This window comes from Chiloscyllium plagiosum, unplaced genomic scaffold (genome assembly GCF_037043375.1).
Source record: "Chiloscyllium plagiosum isolate Xiang-an unplaced genomic scaffold, Cpla_swu_hap1 HiC_scaffold_19, whole genome shotgun sequence".
NCBI classification, from domain to species: Eukaryota; Metazoa; Chordata; class Chondrichthyes; order Orectolobiformes; family Hemiscylliidae; genus Chiloscyllium; species Chiloscyllium plagiosum.
In genome coordinates this window covers 48,154,664-48,180,240 of record NW_028270157.1, presented here as the reverse complement: position 1 = coordinate 48,180,240, position 25,577 = coordinate 48,154,664, and the positions used below count along the sequence as shown (strand labels likewise).

General features: G+C 39.5%; 1 protein-coding gene across 9 annotated transcripts in view; it reads right to left on the bottom strand.

Moving 5' to 3' along the window:
* LOC122559589 (voltage-dependent calcium channel subunit alpha-2/delta-4-like) overlaps positions 1-25,577 on the bottom strand; it is a 549,452-nt gene that overhangs the window by 274,674 nt on the left and 249,201 nt on the right. For all 9 annotated transcript variants that reach the window (XR_015760448.1, XM_087997322.1, XM_087997321.1 and 6 more), the window contains one exon: positions 21,543-21,623. Coding sequence is in view for 8 of the 9 variants with exons in the window: in XM_087997322.1 (XP_087853448.1) it covers positions 21,543-21,623 (81 nt within the window). In the remaining variant the exon portion in view is untranslated. The remainder of the gene's footprint in view (positions 1-21,542; positions 21,624-25,577) is intronic.

The following is a 25,577-nucleotide window of genomic DNA, read 5'->3' as shown; positions in this document are numbered from 1 at the left end:
TGTAACTGAAACTAAACTTCAAAAGTACTTCATTATTATTAAAATACTTTAGGGCATCTTGAGATCATAAAAGGCAGTATATAAATACCTGCACTTGTTTATTTCTTTATGCAACTGACACTTGAATATAGATTCTTGTGTCAGAACTTAAGTAAGTCAGAGATCTATAACTTATATTGCAAGTCACAGGCCTACTTCTATAAAATGTAAGAGAGGATGGAAGGGTGATGGAAATAAATGGAAGATTCATTTATAAAGTTAACAAATGAGCAGGCCAACTTGCATTCTATCTCTTTACAGAGTGCAGGAAATGAGGGGTGCAGGACATTATTAATGCAATAATATCTTAAAGTTATGATCAGTAACTTATTAGCTCAGTTAGCTAGACCACTAGAATGTGGGTGTAAATAACTCTAACACCATCTATTTCAATCTCTATTCTGATTGAAGTGGACCCAAGGCCTGCCTCCGTGTCATAACAATCACAGCAATTTGCAGGTTCACAAATAATTATGGAAGGTGTGCCTTCGGGCAGGAGATTCAAGAAGAATCTTTCCAGAATGATCATAGTGGACTTGAAAAATTAACCATGTTTCTCTCTCCATATATTTTGCCAAACCTGCTAAATTTTCCAAGAACTTTCTAGTTTTATTTCAGATCTTAAGCATTTGCAATATTTTTATTTTCCTGTTCCCTTTAGATGTAGTAAGGGCTGTCAATAGGTTAGATGCCTTTTGAATAATTTCAAAGATTTTCCAAAAAATTCACCACCAACTTTGCTCTGATGATGCTATTGCCACTTAATTGTCCATTTTAAATTTCAATGGGTCTTTATAAGTGGAGGTATAACATATAAAAGCTTGAAAGTTATGATGATCCTCTATAAAACCCAGGTCTGATCTCAGTAGAATATTGTATTCAATTCTGGGCACCACATTTTAGAAAGGATTGAAGTCATTAAAAAAGATAAGGAAGAGATTAAATAGAATAGTTCTCGGGATGAGAAACTTCAGTTAGATGGATACATTTCTGAAGAAGCAAAGAAGAGGAGACTTGATAGGTTTTCAATATCATGAGGGATCTGGACAGAGTAGGTGAAGAGAAACTTTCCATTTGGCAGAATGATTGAGAACCAGAAGGTTCCTGATTGTCAGGCGAAGTAATGGTGTTATGATAAAAATCTGTTTTACACAACCTGTGGTTAGCTGGTGAAATGCTCTGCCTGGCATTGTGCTGGAGGCAGATTGAAGTGAGTTTTTTTTTTAAAAATTATGTCATTAACTGAAGCAATAACATTTACAGTGCTACAGGGAAAATGATGGAGAGAGACATTTTGAATCAGTACAGATACATCAGACACAATGGTCTCCTTTTATGAGTAATTATTTGATGATTGTAAGAATTACACGTAACTGTATTGTCATATCACAAGAATGCTTCCTGGACATTTAAAACCTGCACCTGTAATTACACAATTACAATGAATGGGTATAAAGAAAACACTTTCATTTTGCCCATCTGGACCCCCACTTCTAGCTGTTTGAGTGTAAATTATTGTCGATTGAAAATCTAGGCTCTCAACTAATGACTAAGAAATCTCGCTCTATATAAACAAGATCATAACGGGCATTAAAAAACATTTTTAATGCCTTCTGGTAAATGCATTAAACCCTTGTGGACTGATTGAATCGTAACTGTTTTTTAAGCAGTCCTACATTAAGTATCTTGCTGTTTCCAAGTAATTACCCGACTTGAAAATAAACATGATTACTGATTTTAGTCTAAATGCAACATTTCAGATTGTGTGGCTTTTTCACACTATTCATGCCTCTCAGTATTTTAAAGATCTTTCTAAATCTTCTTTTCTTTTGACAAAATACATCCAACTCTGAGATCACTTCTTTTAAGTTAGAATCCCAGGTTTCAGAAGTGAAGGTGCCAGTGTTGAACTGAGGTGGACGAAGTTAAAAATCACACAACACCAGCTTATAATCCAACAGATTTATTTGGAAGTACTAGCTCTCGGCGCGCTGCTCCTTCATCGGGTAGTTGCAAGCAATATCATAAGAGACAGAATTTATAGCAAAAGATTGCAGTGTCATGCAACTAAAACAATATATTGAACAAACCTAGATTGCTGTTAAGTCTTTCATCTTTTAGAATGGGTTGCAGTTTTTGGTTCATTAGTATGCAAATCCCAGAACTTCTTTTAAGTCACATTCATGACCTAACTTAAGGTTTTATGAAAAAGGTAACATCTCAGCTCAGACAATGCATTAGAAGTGTGAGGTTAGAGTCTGTCTGTATCTCAATCTTGAGTCAGACTGGTTCTATTTCACTCGCACTCTGTCCCTCTCTCTCTCATGCATGCACACACACTTATAAATTGATGGGGTGAATTTGCACTTGCAGAATTGTATTTGTAGATGCATTCTATTTTGCTCAAAAAGTACACAGTCAGCAGGCAGCCAGTCCATGTAGCATTTTGTAAATTCCTACTTTGGAAATAGAGCCAGCTCCTGGAAATAGATCATGCTTCACAGCTACATGATGAAGGAGCAGCACTCTGAAAGCTAATACTTCCAAACAAATCTGTTGGACAATAATCTGGTGTTGTGTGATTTTTAACATTTCAGAAGGTTAGAGTCCTGTGTTCTTGTCCCATTGATATTGCTTTTGTCATCTTGTGTTTCATCTTGTGACCGAATAGAAAGGGAGGGCATTGAGGCCTTACTGTCAGATTTCCTGGTGCTAGGATGGAAGTTTAAAAGCAGGACCTTTCATGTAGTGATCCTGACTTTACTTCTCAAAACCACACATCAGTAAGACTAAAAATAAGAAGATGGTGAGAACCATTGAATAGTTTGATGAATGATCCAAAAAGGAGAGCTTCACATTCTTGGAACACTGAGACTAGTTCTAAGATGCAAGGCACCAATTCTAAAGGGATCGATTGCACATCAACAAGACTGGACAAATGATATGATCCTAGTGAGCAGATTCACTAGTGTGGTTGGGAATGGTTTAAATTCGTAGGGATGAATGCTCCTATTTCAAAGGTAGAAAAGAGGGATAAGGTGCATAAGGTGAGTGCACCTCAAAATACTAGAGAAGGGAGAGTTCCATCTAAGACAGCAAACTAAGAAAGACTACAACGAATGTAGAGACATGTTTACAATGCTTGTAAGTAGATGCTGAAAGTGCAGTAGTTATGGTTGGCGAGTTACAAGCACAAATAGCCTCGTAGGAATATGATGTTGTGGCAACAACAAAATTTGGCTAAAATTGGGAAGGGCTAGATGTTTATTATTCAAAAATACTTAGAAAAAAGTAGGAAGGAGGAAAGGGAAGTGGAATAGCAGTACATTGCACAAAATAATAATTTAGGATGGATAGAGGATTGGTTACTAATAAAAGCACAGAGTTGGGATGAATTTGGTCATTTTTGAATTGACAATCTGTTACTCATGGAGTAGTACCACAGAGTTTAATGCTGGACCTCAACTATTTACAATCTATAACCTCGATATAAGTTTCATAAGTTCAAAAAGTTAAATATCCTTATGTTAGATTAGTGTAATGTAAACTAAGATATATAGTTTTTCATATTATTTATCGTAAATTTGGATTTTTAGATTTTCACTTCATAACCAGTGGGTTTTCTGGATGTCCAAAATGAACTAGTAAGTATTTCTGTAGCCATGGTCAGTTCTTTTAAAATAGTTTTGAGACCTAGATTTAGAGTGAATGGGTTTTGTGGACTCCTAATGAACTTTATTTTAGATTAATGTTTGGCTTAGCATGGTAAATAATGGGCTCTCCAAGATATATTAGAGACTTCTGGAACTTTTAATTTTGTTTTTTTAAAGCAAAAGGAAAAGACCCATAGTTTAGTGAGGGAGACCTTTAGGTTTCAGTTTTTACTTTGATTGGCGTAGTTCTGCTAAGTCCTTGTAATTGGATGGCTACATAGTCCCATGCTCCTGAGAAGGGAAGGTTATAAAGTGAAGTAGGTTAACTTAGAAAGAGAGTTACGTGTTAGTCCCAGACCAGAAGTGTTGGGATAAAACCATCTAAAGGTAACCTAAAATTGAATACATTGAAGCATGGGTATAGGTTAGCTCCATTGAGAAGCTTTCTGCAGTTCTAGTCTAAATGTTAAAGTCACAAGTGATTTATAGAGCTTTATAAAATTATGAGGGGCATAGATAAGGTGAATAGCAAAGGTCTTTTCTCAAGGGTGGGGGAGTTCAAAATTAGTGGGCATATTTTTTAGGTTAAGAGGAGAAAGATTTAAACGGGACCTGAAAGGCAATTTTTTCACACAGAAGGTGGTTCTTCCGTGGAATGAGCAGTCAGAGGAAGTAATAGTTGCAGGTAAAGATACAACACTTGGACAGGTACATGAATAGGAAATCTTTAAAGGAAAATGAGCCAAATGCAGGCAAGTGGGATCAGTTTTGGTTTGGGAAAGTTGGTCAGCATGGATGAGTTGGCCCGAAGGGTCTGTTTCCATGCTGTGTGACTATGACTCTATAAATTTGCCCAGTTGGTACTTATCAAGACTGGCATATTGTACGAGTTGTGCTTTGGATTCTGAACCAGGAGTGTATTTTATTCATTCTCAATGTATAAAAGACTTATGGGATTAATGGGATATTGCTTTTACTTTAAATTTGTATTATAAGTAGATAGTTTGGTTTATTTTATTTAAGCTTCATTTCTTTCGTTAATAAACTTTTTTTAAAAGGACTATGGGCAGCACTGTGCGCTTATGTTTCATCAAGAGACCAATTTGATAAAACCAAAACAAGTCAAAATATGATCAAACAAGCTAGGTTTCTAACTGTAATCTGACTTGTCCGGTAATGACAACAACAGGGACCATAATATCTTCAATTGCCATATTCTGTTGAACTACTATTACACCTTACTCAATGTACAACATCCCTATTATTTATCAAAACCAATCATACCTGACATTCATAGCTTTATCTCACATTCACATATGTGGTACATACAGCTTTTGTATATCAGCACCTATTCATTACCCAAATACTACATACTACAAACACTGCACTACATACAATGACATAATTTGCTCTCTCTTGGGTGGACAAGGTAAATCTATAACTTCAGTTAGCAATATGGATCCAGTTGAGGACAGGCACAGTGGAATGTTCTCATGTACATGGGGAGCATTATAGCTGCCCTCACTGGGGCAACTGTTACTGAGGCTGTGGCCAGTGACAGGGCTGTAACCACCAAATACAACGGTATTCTCACACCTAGCTCTTTTTCATGCCATATGTTTCCTACATCTACAATTTGCACATTCTCTAAGCAGCAACCTCTTCCTTTCTCAGTCTCCTCTCACCACAGCCTTTGTTTCTTGCCTTTCTCTTTTCACACACAAGATCTGCAGTGGGGAAAAACAAAGATGAAAGGAAAAGAAAATGGGGAAAAAGCATAATCACTAATTCCCACATTTGCCATCAGCCTCAGGTGCTGACGTTGCATGACATTAGATAGTAGGTTGTAGAACACATTTCACATGGCCACAAGGCTTTCATTGTACATGTGTGGATATGTTGTCCATGAGTGAATGGGTTATGTACCAAAGTGGCCAGTGGGTAGCTCTTGTTGTCTCATAGAAATCTGTTTTGTTAAAATAGCTTACAGGATACAATTTTCTTTTTCCAGTAGCTCCTTTTGAAGGTTACTTTTGAATTTTGGGGACCTATTTATTGATTTTCACAGACTTTTTCATTCTCACTGAGACTTTTATTAGGTGCTGCAGTGATGTAAAGTACATTTTGTAGTTGGGTTGGTGCACGGGAAATTTGGATTTGTACAGAGGCAGAACTGGAAGAATTTATCAATATACTGAATAATTATCAATTGCCCATTAAAATTAGAACCACCACACACAAAAAGGTATATACATTTCCTTGATATCATAGTACCTAATCTGGCACAATGCAACAAACAGAAGGGAGAAACACTTTTCTTCAGAATAAATGATGTGCACACCTACACACAAAATCCATCACACTGAACACCTCTTTCAGATTGGTGAGATCGCAGCTATTGCATTTTTATCACACATTCAGAAATCTGGAAAACTTTAACCAAGTATTTATAACCATTTTACTGACTTTCAGATTTCAGTTTCAGATTTAAATTTAACAATTGACACATTGTTGAATACAGGAAAAAGTGAGGACTGCAGATGCTGGAGGTCAGAGCTGGAAAATGTGTTGTTGGAAAAGCGCAGCAGGTCAGGCAGCATCCAAGGAGCAGAAGAAGGGCTTATGCCTGAAACATCGACTCCTGCGCTTTTCCAGCAACACATTTTTCAACAGTGTTGAATACAATGGCATTCACCACATTTTCCTGATATACTATCTTCTGAATATATGTAGCCTTAAACAAGCAGTTCATTATTCATTTGCAAGTAATTCATTACTTACATCATTTCACATTTTCCTCAATCTTAGCAAGTTGCATGGTCCCTTTTTCACAGGTTTGAAATTTTTCCCTTATAGCCTCCCTTTCTTTCTCCCCTGGCAGCCTCTCTCTTACCCATCCCCATTGCAACCTCCCTATCTTCTCCCTCATTTACAACTTCCCTGACCTCTTCCCCCATTGCATCTTCCCAGCTTGCTGCCTCCCTGACTCACATTTCTCACTCTGTCTTTGTTCTTCACCACTCTCCTGCAGCCTTTCCATTTTGCAACTGCCTTGCCTCCTCAATAGCTGTTGTAACCTCCCAAGCCTTCAGACAATTTTGGGGAAGGATGCATCAGCTGCTGCCATGTATTTCAGCATTGATGGTTTATCCAGATGATATAGGGATTTTTGTAGAATGAAAGCATCATGACAGCTGCCAGGATCTCATATACAGAATTGTATTATACACTTAGCTTAATGGTCACACATCAACTTAATGGACACACATTGAGGATATGGAATGCTTCCTGGTTATGGTGTATGTCAGAAATAACATGTAGCATCTGCAAAACAATTTGTGTATATTCAATGACACTCCGCATGCACGAAAAACCTGGAAGTCTCCAAGGTGTTTCTCCATCTGTTCATCTCTGGTAAGAGAGAATGAAATGTATTCAGTTCCTTTGGGATGTCGTCACTGTAAGCTCTCTTCTGCAACAGTTTATGGGAAAATTATAATGGGGCAAATATTACCTGCTCCAGCTTGGAAGGAGCAAGAAGCATAAATGTTCATGCATACAGTTAACTTAACTTTTACAGACAGTGTGGACATTACCCTCCTTTGGGACAGCAATTTTGGATTCACCAGATGGCAGATTTCAATGAGGTATTCCTAAGGCACAGATGTCTAACATGTGTCCTTACTAAAATTCAGGTGGGAGCATTGTTCCCTCAATATTCTAGGCTGACATGGCCAGAATATTGAGGTTGAAGAAGCTTTTTCTCAATTTCCAGCCTTTTTCACTTTGTTGCAACTGTGTTGCAACTGCATTACACCCCAGTCATGCTGTAGGCCAAAACATATGAAAATTATTGGACCATGTCCTGGAGAAAGTCTATGTGCTGAATCCTTGATGGAACAAAATCCTTCGACGCATGCCACACCATTCCTTGTAGATTTCAGGAACATTTTTGATCATTGGAATCTCTTTTGGGGTAGAAATGACCTGCACAAGAAGGACGGATTGCACCTAAATGGGAAGGGGACTGGCAGGGAAACTTGCTAGAGCTGCTCGGGAGGATTTAAACTAGTAAGGGGTGGGACCCAGGGAGATAGTGAAGAAAGAGATCAATCTGAGATTGGTACAGTTGAGAACAGAAGTGAATCAAACAGTCAGGGCAGGCAGGGACAAGGTAGGACTAATAAATTAAACTGCATTTATTTCAATGCAAGGGGCCTAACAGGGAAGGCAGATGAACTCAGGGCATAGTTAGGAACATGGGACTGGGATATCATAGCAATTACAGAAACATGGCTCAGGGATGGGCAGGACTGGCAGCTTAATGTTCCAGGATACAAATGCTACAGGAAGGATACAAAGGGAGGCAAGGGAGGGGGGGGGGGGGGTGGGGGGTGGCGGGTGGCATTTTTCATAAGGGATAGCATTACAGCTGCGCTGAGGGAGGATATTCCTGAAAATACATCCAGGGAAGTTATTTGGGTGGAACTGAGAAATAAGAAAGGGATGATCATCTTTTTGGGATTGTATTATAGACCCCCTAATAGTCAGAGGGAAATTGAGAGACAAACTTGTAAGGAGATCTCAGCTATCTGTAAGAATAATAGGGTGGTTATGGTAGGGGATTTTAACTTTCCAAACATAGACTGGAACTGCCATGGTGTTAAGGGTTTAGATGGAGAGGAATTTGTTAAGTGTGTATAACAAAAGTTTCTGATTCAGTATGTGGATGTACTGACTAGAGAAGGTGAAATAAGGCAGGGCAGGTGACTGAGATGTCAGTGGGGGAGCACTTTGGGGCCAGCGACCATCATTCTATTAGTTTTAAAATAGTGATGGAAAAGGATAGACCAGATCTAAATTGGAGAAAGGCCAATTTTGACGGTATTAGGCAAAACTTTCACAAGCTGATTGGGGGCAGATGTTTGCAGGTAAAGGGACGGCAGTAAAATGGGGAGCCTTCAGAAATGAGATAACGAGAATCCAGAGAAAGTATATTCCTGTTAGGGTGAAAGGGAAGGCTGGTAGGTACAGGGAATTCTGGATGACTAAAGAAAATGAGGGTTTGGTTAAGAAAAAGAAGGAAGCATATGGAAGTATAGACAGGATAGATCGAGTGAATCCTTAGAAGAGTATAAAGGAAGTAGGAGTATACTTAAGAGGGAAATCAGGAGGGCAAAAAGAGGACATGAGATAGCTTTGGCAAACAGAATTAAGGAGAATCCAAAGAGTTTTTACAAATACATTAAGGACAAAAGGGTAACTAGGGAGAGAATTGGGCCCCTCAAAGATCAGCAAGGCAGCCTTTGTGTGGAGCCACAGAAAATGGGGAAGATACTAAATGAATATTTTGCATCAGTATTTACTGTGGAAAAGGATATGGAAGATATAGACTGTAGGGAAATAGATGGTGACATCTTGCAAAATGTCCAGATTATAGAGGAGGAAGTGCTGGATGTCTTGAAACAGGTAAAGGTGGATAAATCCCCAGGACCTGATCAGGTGTACTCTAGAACTCTGTGGGAAGCTAGAGAAGTGATTGCTGGGCCTCTTGCTTAGATATTTGTATCATCGATAGTCACAGGTGAGGTGCCGGAAGACTGGAGGTTGGCTAATGTGGTGCCACTCTTTAAGAAGGATGGTAAGGACAAGCCAGGGAACTATAGACCAGTTAGCCTGACGTCAGTGGTGGGCAAGTTGTTGGAGGCAATCCTGAGGGACAGGATGTACATGTATTTGGAAAGGCAAGGACTGATTCGGGATAGTCAACATGGCTTTGTGTGTGGGAAATCATGTCTCACAAACTTGATTGAGTTTTTTGAGGAAGTAACAAAGAGGATTGATGAGGGCAGAGCGGTAGATGTGATCTATATGGACTTCAGTAAGGCGTTCGACAAGGTTCCCCATGGGAAACTGATTAGCAAGGTTAGATCTCACGGAATACAGGGACCACTAGCCATTTGGATACAGAACCGGCTCAAAGGTAGAAGACAGAGGGTGGTGGTGGAAGATTGCTTTTCAGACTGGAGGCCTGTGACCAGTGGAGTGCCACAAGGATCGGTACTGGGCCCTCTACTTTTTGTCATTTACATAAATTATTTGGATGTGAGCATAATAGGTACAGTTAGTAAGTTTGCAGATGACACCAAAATTGGAGGTGTGGTGGACAGCGAAGAGGGTTACAGCAGATTACAACAGGATCTTGACCAGATGGGCCAATGGGCTGAGAAGTTTAATTCAGATGAATGCGAGGGGCTGCATTTTGGGAAAGCAAATCTTAGCAGGACTTATACACTTAATAGCAAGGTCCTAGGGAGTGTTGCTGAACAAAGAGTGCAGGTTCATAGCACCTTGAAAGTGGAGTCGCAAGTAGATAGGATAGTGAAGAAGGCGTTTGGTATGCTTTCCTTTATCGGTCAGAGTATTGAGTATAGGAGTTGGGAGATCATGTTGCGGCTGTACAGGACATTGGTTAGGCCACTGTTGGAATATGTGTGAAATTCTGGTCTCCTTCCTATCGGAAAGATGTTGTGAAACTTGAAAGGGTTCAGAAAAGATTTACAAGGATGTTGCCAGGGTTGGAGGATCTGAGCTATAGGGAGAGGCTGAACAGGCTGGGGCTGATTTCCCTAGAGCTTTGGAGGCTGAGGGGTGACCTTATAGAGGTTTATAAAATTATGAGGGGCATGGATAGGTAAAAAGGCAAAGTCTTTTCCCTGGGGTGGGGGAGTCCCAAACTAGGGGCCATAGGTTTAGGGTGAGAGGGGAAAGATTTCAAAGAGACCTGCGGGGCGGCTTTTTCACACAGAGGGTGGTATGTGTATGGAATGAGCTGCCAGAGGAAGTGGTGGAGGCTGGTACAATTGCAAGATTTAAGAGGCATTTGGATGGGTATATGAATAGGAAGGGTGTGGAGGGAAATGGACCAGGTCCTGACAGGTGCAACTAGATTGGGTTGGTATATCTGGTCGGCATGGACGGGTTGGACCCAAGGGTCTGTTTCCATGCTGTACATCTCTATGACTCTATGAACTGTGGAAACTTCCACTTCTTCAATTGCTGTATAAGCCAGTAAAAATCAATTAGCAGCTAAACTTTAAGTCGTAGATGAGCCCTTTAAGTAGTGTTGGTGGCATGTCCTCCCAGTTGATGAATACAAATTCAGCTCTAAGAGGTTAAGATAAGAATTAGCTGGACTCACAAACTTCAAAATGTAAGTACTGTGATCAAGTCAGCACTGACAGCATGATCTGCCTACTTTGCATACTTTTGGCAGACATTCCCTATGTATATACCAAAGTCCTTACCAAAATGGCATCCAGTGCAATCAGCTCCAGAAGTCTTTGTGGAATACTATTGCGGGACAAAATGTCACTTGTAGTACTCAAAATACAGCCACCACACATGAAAATTTTGTGGCTATAGTATTCAAACTAGCTCTGACTAAAAGGATAGAATTCATTCTTAGACTCTATTGTGATTTTAGTACTTTATATAGATTCCAGAGATGAAGAGAAATTCTCATAATGATCAGTACCTGGGTCTATTAATGAATGTTTTGAGTAAATTACCAATGACTAGTACTTTTTTTTTGTTCTCGGCAAAGACCCTAACACATCACCGATCCTTAAAATTCAGTATCAGATAGAATGCCACTGCTAATAGAATTGGGATTATCTGAAGAAAAATAAAATCACTGTCAGTTCTGCATCAGCATCCCAGCTTAACTAGTACACCCAACCCTGTTGCTCACACACAGCTAGAGCTTACTCTTAACATTTCAGTAGCAATTCAAAGTTAGATAAATTTAGCCAGCACTCTGAAATTGTACAATTATCACCCCCTTCCATCCAAAATCCCCACTACCTCTTCCCAGCAAATGTTGAAGTACTGGCATCTATTGCTGCAGCTCAGGTATTGTGATTGGAAAACTTAATGGAGAAGGTAATTCTGGTATCTATGAACTGCATCCCAGCATGAAATATGAGAGAGAGGGAAAATAATTACCATTATACAAATTACTTCCTGTTGAGAGTGATGGAGCAGTGCTGAGACTTAAACCATTAACTTGGGAGGCTGAACAAAGAAAAGATGTCAACTGTATTTGGAGTTTGATCTGAGTGTGTTGTTTATGGCATGATTCCTGGAAGCAAATTCAGGAAAGGTAGATGAAGGTCAATGTCCAGTTACAGAAATCAGAGGTGACAGTAGAACAAACATTTGAAATAACTCAAGACAAAATTTAAAACTGCTATTAAAAATACATCATAGTAGTTTTTAATTATAAACCATAAGACGTAGCAAAATGCAGAGAATGATTTTGCCTTTTCTGAAGACACAAGGTAAATGTCCAGTCGTGGCACTGGTAGTTCTCCATGATATTTTCTAAACACATCCATTCTTCAGTTATGGCCCAGAGCAATAACCTTCTGAAGTTATTGATTCATGGGTTATACTTCAGTCAAGAGTTTTTCTTTTCTTACCACATACCAATATAAACATGTTTCCAGCAAAATAATAATAGAGTGAATCTTGGCTGATTTTTTTACAATTCCAAGGCCAGATATATTGGAGCAATTGCAGTGACCTCATTGTGGTCAGATTTTAATGTTAAATGCACAGAAGCAGCAGTAAGGAAATAAATTTGTGATAACTTAAGTTATTCAACACCAATGGATCAGATCTAAGCTCTGCATTCCTGCCACATCCGGTTCTGAATGGTGGTAGACAACTAAACAACTCAATAGAGAAGGAAGCTCTACTAATATCACCATTGTTAATGATGAGGAGTCAGAATAACAATGTTAAAGGTAAGGTTGAAATATTTGTAGAATTTTTCTACCATCAAGTGTCAAATAGATGAACCATGTTGACCTCCTCTCTAAGTCCCCAGCATTACAGATCCAATTCCATTCACTCCACATGATATCAAGAAAGAGCTGAAGGCCCTAGATACTGCAAAGACTATGGCCCCTGACAACAATACTAAACACTTGCATTCTAGAACCTGCTGTATTCCTAGTCAAGCTATTCTAATATAGCTACAATACTGGTATCTACCCTACAGCATGGAAAATTGTCTAGGTAAGTCCCATACACAAAAAGCAGGACAAATCCAACCTTGTGAATTATTGCCCCATTCATCGACTCTTGATCATCAGTAAAGCGTCATCATCAATGCTATCAAACAGCACGTGCTCACTGACACCAGTTTGGGTTCCTCCAGGGCCACTCAGCTCCTGATGTCATCACAGCCCTGGTTCAAACATGAACAAAAAAGAGCTGAATTCCAGAGGTGAGCTGACAGTGACTGCTCTTGACATCAAGGTTACACTTGATCGAATGTAGCATCAAGAATCCCAGCAAAATTGGAATTGATGGGATCATAACTGGCACAAAGAAAGATGGTTATGATTATTGGAGATCAGTCCTCTCAGTTCCAGGATAGCATTGCAGGAGTTCCTTAGAATATTGTTCTAGACCTAACCATCTTCAGCTGCTTCATCAATGACCTTCTCTCCATCATAAAGCCAGAAGTGGAGATGTTTACTGAAGGTTACACAATGTTCGGTACCATTCTCTATTTCTCAGAAGCTGAAGCAGGCCCTGTACATATGCAGCAAGACATAGACAACACTCAAGATTGGGCAAGTAACAATGACACCACACATATGACAAGTAATGGTCATCTCAAATAGCAGTAAATCAAACTGTCTTTTTATTTTACATTCAAAGGCATCACTATCGCTGAATCCCCTATCAATTCCCATGGCTTTCATTGACCTGAAACTGAAGTGGACCAGCCATATAAATAAAACAGGTTCAAGGTTTGGTCGAGGAATTAGGAATTTTGGAATGAGTAATTCATATCCTTACTATCAAAGCCTGTCCATCATGTACAGGCAGATGTCAGGAGTGTGTGATGGAATACTCCATTCCAGCCTGGATGAGTGCAGCTCCAACAACACTCAAGAAACTCAATACCATTGAGGTGGAACAATTTGTTTGATTGGTATTTTGTCTGCTAATTTTAATATTCACTCTCTCCACCACTGGCACACAGTGGCAGCAATATGGATAATCTACAAAATGCACTACAGGAACTTATCAAGGCACCTCAGTCAGCATCTGCCAGATCTGGAAACTCTATCAACTATAATGGCAAGGGTAGCAGATCATTGGAATGCTACCAACAGCAAAGATCCCCTCTAAGCTACAGATCATCCTTACTTAGGACTACATTATGAAATCCTGGAACTCCCTTCATAACAGCACTATGGACGTCCCTAGACCCCAACAACTACAGTGATTCGAGAAGGCAGCTCACCAGTATCTTCTTAAGGACAATTATGGATGAACAATAAATTGTGACCTAATCAGTGATGCTCAATAAATTGTGACCTAATCCCATTAATTAAAAAAAAGCAGAAAATATATTTCTGTGTTAAAGGGGGTCCCTGGAATTTTGTAAAAATATAGAATGGTCTCATACAAAAAACAGGCCAGAATACACTACTGCTTACCCCACAGATCTGTGCTTTTTTTGTGATATTTATTCAGCAAACTGGATGACAAGAAAAATTTTTTAAAATCTCATAAGTAAAGAGGATGTACAAATTTCATTTCAAGTCAATGCTGAGGCAGACTGCCTAGTGCATACATACTGTAAGAGCAAACAAAAATAGAAAATTGTCATTTGTCTGTCAGCATGTAAACACAGTGCATTCAAACTGCTGCATAAAGCAAAATTACTGACAAATTGTTTTCATTTACATTGACCCCAAGCTTCTAACAAGCCTGTCAGAGATTCAACTCTGTAAGTTCTCAAGGATTGTGATTGTTCAGAAGTTATTGTACTGAGTTCTTGAGATTAATTTGGCATCATGCTATTATTTCTCGAAACATAAACAGCTGATAATTGAATAGTATTGTGCGACCCATATCATAATTTGTCTTTAACTTAAATCAAACTTTCATTTTTGTGCCATCTTTGGCTAACAACTCATTAATATTTGGCTGCTGTAAAGAAATGACTACAGAACAAACAAATGAATGTTGGAGAAAAAGTAAAAGCTGATTTTTAAAATACATGTTACTGTATCAGGACTAATGAGTGCTGTCTTACATTTTTAGTAAACCACATTACAAGAATACAAAGACCCCCATGCAACTTTTCTCTCCTCCTTTATTTCCTGAATTGTTCAATTAACATTTAAACACAGTTCAATTGCATATGAAATTTTAATGAATTTGAAGATCCAACTCTCAGCCTAGAAATCAGATGATCTCAGAATATTTTGCCTGATGAGACAGGTAGCAGGACCACAGTGAATTTCATCCCTAACCTTTTTCCTATGGTATTAGTGAACATGGGTGCCAAATTGCGGTTCAGAAATGACTTGGTAGCAGTGCTCCAGCTGAGGTGAGTTAGGTGTAGGAGAAGGGATAGTCAGGAGGGAGGGAGCATGAACAGTGGCTCATGTTAACATTGAGCTGGCTCCACATTAAACAAATTATACACTGTCTAAACTTATAATTTCAATGCCAATATCTAGTGATCCCTTCAAGAGCTGTTGGTTAGGTTATATGCAAATCAGATAATCCTGGATGTGGCAGACATCAACCAAACCAATTACCTGTTTGCACCTTAAAACTATTGTCCAGTTAAAGCGCATGATGACCATTTTGAAAAATTGTTAAGGTTTCCTATGGAACACTAGAACCAATTTGGTGACAAATGTATTTCCTCTACAGTCCAAGTATAAGAGATTGGCTGCCTCATTGCACCCATTTTCTGCCCAGAAACTGGAAACAAAAATGGTCCAGTTTCTCCCCTGACTGTTTGACAGCTGTACAGAAACAAATGCAGGCAAATGTGTTATTGAATGTCATTAGATTGGCACAACTTAGTAAAGCTTTAATCCTAACTGTAGATTTATTTAAAAAATCATAACTGGTCTAAGTGACACTTTTTTTTCCACCAAATATGGTAACAATAATGATGATTAAGAGGAGCACTAAAATGCTACCAGCTTTCTATGTTGTTCTCACCTGGATGGAATTTATGGCAATAAAGATATTCTACGAGGTGATTCACAACTTCAGGGAATAACAAAGGCAGAATTTAACAGGGAGCAAGTAGGTGACATGTGGAAACACAAGTGGGCACAATGTTCACTCTAACCCAGTATTTTCTTCCTGTAAGCAGCAGGCATTAGCCATCCAAGTAACAGCCAGCTAGTAGAAATCCTCACATCTGAAAAACTGAGTATTCTTGGCAAGGGGAATAGGCTGATATATGGAAGCAACTTCTAGTCAGCCATTTAAAGGAATAGTGGCAGTGATATTTTGCTTGAGATGGTTGCGGGAGGAGAAGATAGAAATCATTGTATAGAGATCCTGTCAGATCCATTCCGCCTAGTTCATTGCGTACCCCTGGAGGCTCTGAAGAACAGAACTTCACACACTGAAAGGACAGCACAATTATTTAATGAAACCATCTTCTTTCCCATCTCCCAGATGACAAGAAACTTTCCTTTTTCTACAGGATGCAAGTGGATATGTTCACGTTGACAAAGAAAGCCTAGTTGGAGGTTGTACAAGTGGTCAGCCTGATTATTACCAAGAGCAGTAAACTAATTTATGACTCTCAATGCATCTGTCATTAATTTGATATAATCATGGGCTGAATATTGTGAGTTTTTAAGCCTTTATTTATTCACTGGATACTTGAAAAGGTGGTGGCAAGCTGCTATCTTCTTAAACCACCACAGACCATGATGTGTGTGTCACTGCTGTGAGTGAGTTCCAAGGTTTTGACACAGTGACAGTGAAGGAACAACGATACAGTTCCATGTCAGTTTAGTGTGTGCTTTGGAGGCCAATTTACAGATGGTAGTGTTCCCATGTACCTACTGCATCTCTCTTTCTAGGTGGGGGAGGCTTTGATTTTGGAAATAGCTGTTTAAGAAGCCTTGGTGAGTTGCCACTGTTCATCTTGTAATTAGTAGACACTGCAGTCAGTCTGATGGTGGAGATCATTGGAGGTAGTGTTGGGTGCTAGCCAAATGGGCTGTTTTAGTCTGGAAAATGCAAAGCTTCTTGTGTATTAATTGAGCTGCACTCATCCAGGCAAGTAGAGGGAATTCCACTGCAATCCTGACATGTGCTTTATGAACAAGCTTTGAACAGTCAGGAGGTACGTTATTCACCTCAGAACTGCCTGACCGATTTTGTATCCACGGTATTTATATGGTTGGTTCAGTTCAGTTTTATGGTGGCATTCCACCATATTTGATGATGACCCACACAGTTGGAATTTCTCTTTCCTGGAATCAAATTGCAGATGGGAGTTATTTCCTAGACAGTTATTGGCTTATGTGGCTCTGGCAATAAGTAATTTGAAGGTAATTGGAGCAATGCCTCCACACTTTTCCTTCAGGGTCATCTCTCCTCCTTAGATACATATGTCCACACTCCATATGCTGACCTTCTGGTACCTTTCTTTACAAATTCTAACATTTCATTATGACCATAAGACTTAAGATGTCAGATCAGACATAGGCCATTTAGTTATTCAATGAAATCAGGACTGATTATACAGATCCTCAACATTATTACTCTTTCTCATAACTTTGATTCTCTTACTGATTAAAAGTCTATTTCTATTTGACTATACTTAATGACACACCCTCTAAAACCTTCTATGGTAATGAATTTCACAGATTGATTGTCCATTAAGGGAAGTAATCCTCCTCATATCTGTTTTAAATGTGCAATTGCTTATTCAGGGATTATACTTTCTGATTCTAGACTTTCCCAGAAAGGAAACAACCTTTCCACATCTACCTTCCCAAGTCCCTCAGAATCTTATATGTTTCAATAAGATCACCTCTCATTCTTCTAAACTCCAATGTGTACAGGCCCAATGTACTCAATCTCTCCTCATTAAACATTTGCTCTACAATCAGGAACAACCAACTGAATATTCTCTGGACTGCCACCAATGCCAATATATCTTTCCTGAGATAAGGGGACCAAAACTGTTCACAGTATTTCAGAAGTGGTCTGACTCATGCCTTATATAGTTTTATACCTTATTCCCTTGAAGTAAAGCCAACAGTCCATTTCTCTTCCCTATTACTTCTGGACTTGAATGCTAGCTTTTTTATGGCTGATAAAAATGGCCCCTAAATATTTCTGTGCTGCAGCTTTCTGTAGTCTTTCTTCATTTAAATAACATGAAGCTCTTCTAAATAACATTCTTCCCACAAAAGAGCATAACCTCACATTTTCCCACATTACAGCCTATCTGCAAAGTTTTCGTCCATTCAGTTAACCTGTATCATCTTCACTACTTACCTTCCCACCTATTTTTGTGTCATACACAAATTTCATGATAGGTGATGGGAGTCAATGCACTAAGTCGCTAATATATATTGTAAGTAATTGTTGCCCCATCACTGATCCGTGCAGCACTCCTTTATTTAAAGGCTGTCATCTTGAAAATGAACCCTTTATCTGAACTCTCTGTCTTCTATTAGTTAGCCTTTAGTTGTGCCTCAAAACATGGATCTATATTCATGAATCCTTTTAAACCTCTGTTCCCACATAGAACTTTCATAGAAGGGAAGCAAAGAAATGAAAAGTGGATTGAAATGTAACATCATTCCAGCAAAGGCTGAGGAGAAGGCTGCTAATTTTGCCTCCCTAGTTAAACTACACCCCCCTCTATTCAATGATAGAGAGATGTCAAATTATGAAGACTTGCACATATAAGTTAACAAGAATTTTAATTACCTAAAACTGTCCCAGAGGTACACTTAATGTGCATTAGCATAAAAAATGTTTTTACATAGAAAAGGAGGATTTGTTGGCATCATATGCATGGAAAGCTTTGCTCAAACTCCAACCTCCACACCATCCAACCTCCTCCACATCTCTTCCTAAGGGCACAGGTCTAGGTGCTTTGCATCTTGAGCACCCAATTGTTTCCTGCATTGCCCATTGGAAGCAAATGGTACTAACAAAGAGAGTGACTTAAGTTTTATCATTCTTGCATCAATAAAGGCTATGCACTGGCATAGCACTTTATTGTACATGGAAATGCAGACCATTCAGACAATGAATATAGGCACAGTCATGTCTAGACAAAGTGGGATAATGTGGTATAATGAGTAATGGATTGAGGAATTGTCTATTTGAAGAGGGAAAGAAGGTAGTTGGGCTATGGTGTCAAGGATAAACAGACAGAGAAAACTAAAATGTTCTCAAGTGCCACCTGCAAGTGTAAATTAGAGCAGCTCTTGGCACACATCATCCCACCAATATCTATTCACTGAGGTGCCAGGATAGAGAACCAAGCTACCCACATATCTGTAAGAATCCTTTACAGAGTTACTCTGAGACTCAAAATTCCTAATGCTCAGTGATGAGAAAAGAAATGGCACCACGACGTAGGCAATCACCATTGGCATCCCTGAATGTTTGGAAATACTTTAGCACCAGGTGAAATTGAAGCACCAGAACATAGATGAATTCATAATAACAACAGTATTTTGCAAGCTGTCTTTCAGCATGGAATACAGGGAGAACTAGCCTTTTGGATGCAGAACTGGCTCAAAGGTAGAAGACAGAAGGTGGTGGTGGAAGGTTGCTTTTCAGACTGGAGGCCTGTGACCAGTGGTGTACCGCAAAGATAGGTGCTGTGTCCACTGCTTTTCATCATTTATATAAATGATTTGGACATGAACATAGGAGGTATGGTTAGTTACATTACAGATGACACCAAAATTGGAGATGTAGTGGACAGTGAAGAAGGTTACCTCAGAGTGCAACAGGATCTTGATCAGGTGGGCCAATGGGTGAGGAGTGGCAGATGCAGTTTAATTAGATAAATGTGAGATGCTGCATTTTGGAAAGGCAAATCAGGGCAGGACTTACTTAGTGGCAAGGTGTTGGGGAGTGTTGCTGAACAAAGAGACCTTGGAGTGCAAGTTCATAGTTTTTGAAAGTGGAGTCACAGGTAGACAGGATAGTGAAGAAGGCTTTTGGTATACTTGCCGTTATTGGTCAGTGCATTGACTATAGGATCTGGGAGGTCATGTTGCAGCTGTACAGGACACTGATTAGGCTGCCTTTTGAATACAGCATGCAATTCTGGTGTCCCTGCTATTGGAAGGATGTTGTGAAACTTGAAAGGGTTCAGAAAAGATTTACAAGGATATTGCTATGATTGGAGGGATTATAGGGAGAGGCTGAATAGGCTAGGGTTATTTTGCCTGCATTGTTGGAGGCTGAGAGGTGACCTTTTAGAGGTTTATAAAATCATGAGGGGCATGGATTGGGTAAATAGTCAAGGTCTTATCCCCAGCGTGCGGGAGTCCAAAAATAGATTGTATAGGTTTAAGGTGAGGGGGAAAGATTTAAAAGGAACCTAAGGGACAACGTTTTCATGCAGAGGGTGGTGTGTGTATGGAATGAGCTGCCAGAGGAAGTGGTGGAGACTTGTGCAATTACAACATTTAAAAGGCATATGGATGGGTGCATGACTCGGAAAAGTTCAGAGGGATATGGGCCAAATGCTGGCAAAAGAGACTAGCTTTATCTAGGATATATAATCAGCATGGGTAAGTTGGACTGAAGGGTCTGTTTCTGTGCTGTACAGCTCTATGACTCTATGACTTTATTTGCAGGCAGGATTTTTGTTTCTTCTTACTTTTCTTACATGGATCTATGCAATAAAATTCACTGTGATTATTCCCAATTATCCTCAAGATTATGAAATATGGATCTCCTGATATTTAGCAAACTCCCCCTACAAAATTATGTCTAAATGAACTGCACAGTATGGACCAATTCAAGAGTATGTGTATAATTACCTTTGCATTGTTCATTTACAGTTTCCAATTTCAGCACTCCAGCTGACATACACATTCTTTTGCTCACTTTCCTATGAACTAAATGGGCTTTGCTGATGTTATTCTGAGATTTTGTATACATTATCAACTATTGTTGTCCTTTACGATGCTCTTACATTTAGCTTGGCCATCATTTCATTTCATGTCATCTGAGGTGTCAGCATGGTCATTATTCTTAAATTTTCATTTTGTAAATGTCAGTTTTATAATGCAATAAGTGAAAATAATCAAATGAATGGATAAAGGATACGAAGAAACATCTTCTCCTTTTCAAAGGAGTAGGTGATGTTTTGTTTAGGCACAGTGATTGACGGTGAACACTTGGGCTCAGATTAAGAAAAGCCAAATGACAAACTCTAGGCTTTAGACTCTAGAATACATTCACAGACCAGATCACCAAAGGTTGACTGAGACAGATGATAATTCTACTGAAAAAAAATCTCTGGTTAACTTTTCAACTCAGCAATTATCAAACAATCTGTGCAAATCAATATGCTCACCTCTAAAATTTATAGGTAACACACACAATTGATACTTTCATTATTTTCAGAATTTCATACTTCTCCAAATTAGCAACAGAAGTTGAGAAAATACTTCAGCAAATGATACAATTATCAGAGAAAGCCAACTTGACCTAGAAATGTTTCAGTGTTCCGCTAAAGCAAAGTACACAGTATTACTGATTCATTTGTTAAGATTTGTGAAATTTACTTGTAAGAGTTTGAAACAATTTAATAAGAATCTGTTTTTAAAGTTATTCTGTTAATTATGATGTTTTCTCTTGAGCAAACAAATGACAAGCTACATATGTTTCAGTAAATGTAATGATCTGTATAAAAATCTTACAAGAAGTTATTGACAAAAGCAAAAATCAGAAGATTTGGTATTGCAAAGTCAAATTCACTTATAGCTTTAATCGAAGATTTCCTACCTGCTGCAATGGCCATCCTTTTGCTCACAGTAACACTTACTGCTGTACTTGCTGTTATCATTTTACTTCTGTTCTTCTTTCCTGAAACCAGTAACCAGAACATGACCCTTAAATGGTGCATAAAATTACATAAATATACAGCAAAGAAACAGATCACTTAGGCCAACCAGTCTATTCTGAATTTTTTATATAAGACTCTTCCCATTCCAACAATCTCTTCCCAGCTTTTCAGCACGTCTTTCCAACTCCTTTTGTCTCAAGTATATTTCATTCTGAAAGCAGGTAAGCTATTTGTCACAAGCACTTCTTATGGAGCAAATTCCACATTTCAATCACTCTGAGTAACTTACTTCTTCACTCTTTTGTTAGGAACCATCTTGCATTTATAGTAAGTGACATCATCTGAAAGCACGGCACTGATTTTCACACGCACGCTAACATCATTAGTGGCAGCATTATATTATATACCATTACTAACTCTCTTGAATCTCCAATACTGTTAAATTATCAGCCTAGTTATCCAACATCACAATGTATGAACAGAAATGTCCTCCAATTAAATATTGGCAAGACTGAAGCTATTGTCAGAAACTGAATCAATCAATATCACGTTTGATCTCAACATGAGTTTCTAACCTCCCATTTGCAGCTCTATAACATTCTACTACTTCACAACTCCCTTTGTGTATCAACTACTATTTGTGCACGTCTCCCACATTCTATCTTCCATGAACTTGAGATCATCCAAAACTCTGTTGCATGTCCTTACATGCAACAAGTCTTCTTCATGCAATACTGCTGTGCTTGTTGATTTATATTTTATTGTGATTGGAACCAGGTGGATCTTATTGACTATGAGATCCTTGATTGGGGTTGTTAACCTAGGCCAATTGGGAGCCCTGGTTGACAGATATAAGCAGGGGACTCAGAATCTCCTCATCTCAGGGACTAATTCCGAGCTGGCTGGCCACAGCCGTGGACTGTGTGCAAGCAGATAAAGAGTGACTTGATGACACGATATCAGCCTCTGTGCAGTTATTTCAGTGGCATTGGGAGTAAACAGCCTGTGCCTGAAAAACATTCACTCACGACAGATGCCACTTAGTTGGGGTAAGCATTTCTGGCATCTTCCCTTATTTGGGAAGCTTGATTCGTTTGATCCTGCAGTCGAAGACTGGGCCCAGTATATGGAAAGAATACATTTTTTTCCAGGCAAATGACAATGGGGCAGATGAAAAGCAACAAGTAATCCTTCTGACTGTTTGTGGACCCACAGCAATTTCAGTGATATGGGGCTTAAATTTTCCAGAGGCACGAGACACTAAAACCTTTCAAGAATTTATTGATTTGGTTAAGGAATATTATGACCCCAAGCCTCCTCTAATTCTGAGATACTAATGGTTTTATTCAGCTATTCGAAGACTGGGGGCATCCCTTTCAGGACTTTTGATGAGGTTAACAGAACTGGCAGAGGCATGTGATTTTGGGTTAACCCTGAATGAAAAGCTGAAAGATCTTTTGGTAGATGAAATTAATGAAATAACAATGTAAAACCGCCTACTAGCTGAAGCTCAACTGAACTTCAAACAGGCACTACTACGGCTTTATCATTAGAAAATGTGGCAAGTGGAGCATGGGATGTACAGGGCATCCCAATGGAAGTGAACACCCTCACGTCTGAGTGAGCTTGGGGAACACCTCTTGATTGTAGGCAATTGCAGAGCCTCACACAGGGCATATCCTGAGCAGAGGGGCCCAAAGCCAGCCCACTGCAAAACCCCACAACAAAGCTGAGCCTCGGCCAAATGGCTAAAGTGTTCTTCAGGATCTGGGCCAGCAAGTCATTGTAGTTGCTGCTAACATGTGCACTCGAGACAGCAAAAGAGTCCTACAAGGCCTGACTTGAGTAAGAAAACACATAGGCCGGTATCCAGGAGAGTGCACACCCTGGAAAGTCCACCTACATGTAGGTTAGAAAAAGTAAATTGCTTAGCAACATCCAAATCAGAACCTATTAAAATTAATATCTTTTTAAATGGTCACCCAATCCTCATGGGAGTCGATGTCAGCACAGCAGGTCTATGGTTGCATAACGTGTCTTTAACAAGATGCACTCTGGACCCCTTAAGTTTGTGCAAGACCTTTCTGGTCATTCTGAGAATGTATATTGTGCAACTGTTACAGATTAAGGGTATAACTTCGATTCCAATCTCCTATGAGAAACAGCTGGTGGTAATGGAGGAAACCGAAAGACCATCACAACCAGGATTAAAACGTTTCTGGGCCCGGTGAGACCAGATCACTGTAAAGGATAGCATATTACTATGGGGAGCAAAAGTGACTGTTTCGTGTGAAGGCCACCACCAAACACTGTCTGAACTCTGTCAGGGTAATCCAGGGATTTCCAAAATGAAGATGGTGGCAGGAAGCTATGTCTGGTGGCCAGGACTGGATGCCAACATATCTGCGATGGTGGGGTAGTGCCCAGAAAGCAACAAGGTCAAAATCTACTGCCAGCAGGACCCCACATTCATGAGAACGGTAGGGTAAACCTTGGATGCATTTACATGCCAACTATGCTGGTCCTTTCATGGGCTCAATGTTCCTGATCATTGTGGATGCACCATTCAAAACACAGGGATGATGATTGAGAAGCTGTGAACATCATTTACGATACACAGACTCCCAGAAGTATTGGTCACTGACAATGGGACATCATTTACCAGCAGAGAATTTGAGTATTTCCTCAAGTCGAATGGCATTCAGCATGTTCAAACAGCTCTACTCCACCCATTATCCAATGATCTAGCGGAAAGATTGATCCAAACTTTGAAGGCAGACTTAAAGAAGTAGCCTACACCTACACTAGATATCAACTGTCTCAGTTTCTTTTCAATTATAGGACCACCCGTTATACAATTACGGAGATACCTCCAACAGAGTTGCAGATAGGGAGAAGACTCCAGACCCCAGGTTAAACCTGATATTCCTGGAAGGCGAAACAGCAACAGGAACACCAATGCCAGCCAGATGCTTTCATTAAGTGAGAGAGACAATTTACTTCAGAGGATGAAGTTTGGTGCTAGAACCATAGAAATGGCCATGCATGGCTATGAGGCGAGATCTACACAAGATCAGGTCCGTAACTTACAAAGTTTAGGTAAGGAGGTGGTCCTGAACAAATATGTGGATCATCTGAAAGCTGCTACCTTGCAAACGGCACAGAAGCAAAACATATCTGGCCTCTCAGAACAGCAGAAGGCTCATCAGAAACCAAAGGTTATCCCTCAGTCTGAGATGGATGCAGTCTCAATACCATTACCGCTGGAAGAATCTCGAGACACTCCACATGCAAAACTGCTATGGTCCAGTACATGCCACCTGAGTCAGAGAAACTGGACCTGGGTCGAAAAGGTTGAGGAGAAGCTACCTGAGAAAGACCAGGTCTACACCCCTGGAATCAGAGGGGAGAGGGATATAGTGATTGGAAGGAGATGGATCTTATTGACAACGAGATCCTTAATTGGGATTATTAACCTGCGACAATGAGGGAGCCTTGGCTGACAGATATAAAAGGGAATTTAGAATCTCCTCACTTCAGGGACTGACTCTGAGCAGTGTACTGTGCACATGCAAATAAAGGGTGATGTGATGATGGGATACTGGCCTCTGTGCAGTTATTTCACATTTCGTTCCCAGTTAAACAAAAACACAATTTAAAAGTCCTGATCCTTATTTTTAAATGTCTTCATGACATTACATTCCCTATCTTATAAATTCATCCCATCCCATAACTGTCCATGATATATGTGCTCAACTAATTCTGGATACTTGAACTTCCTGATTTTCATTGCTCTACTATCAGACATTCCACTTTCAGTTGCCTATGCTCCCAAAACCTTTCTCTGCTGTTTTCCTTCAGTAGTGCAGATCTCCCAATTTCCAGATTGTCTGAGGCCAGATAATAGAGTCATAGAGTACAGCACAGAAACAGACCCTTCGGTCCAACCTATCCATGCCAACCAGACATCCCAA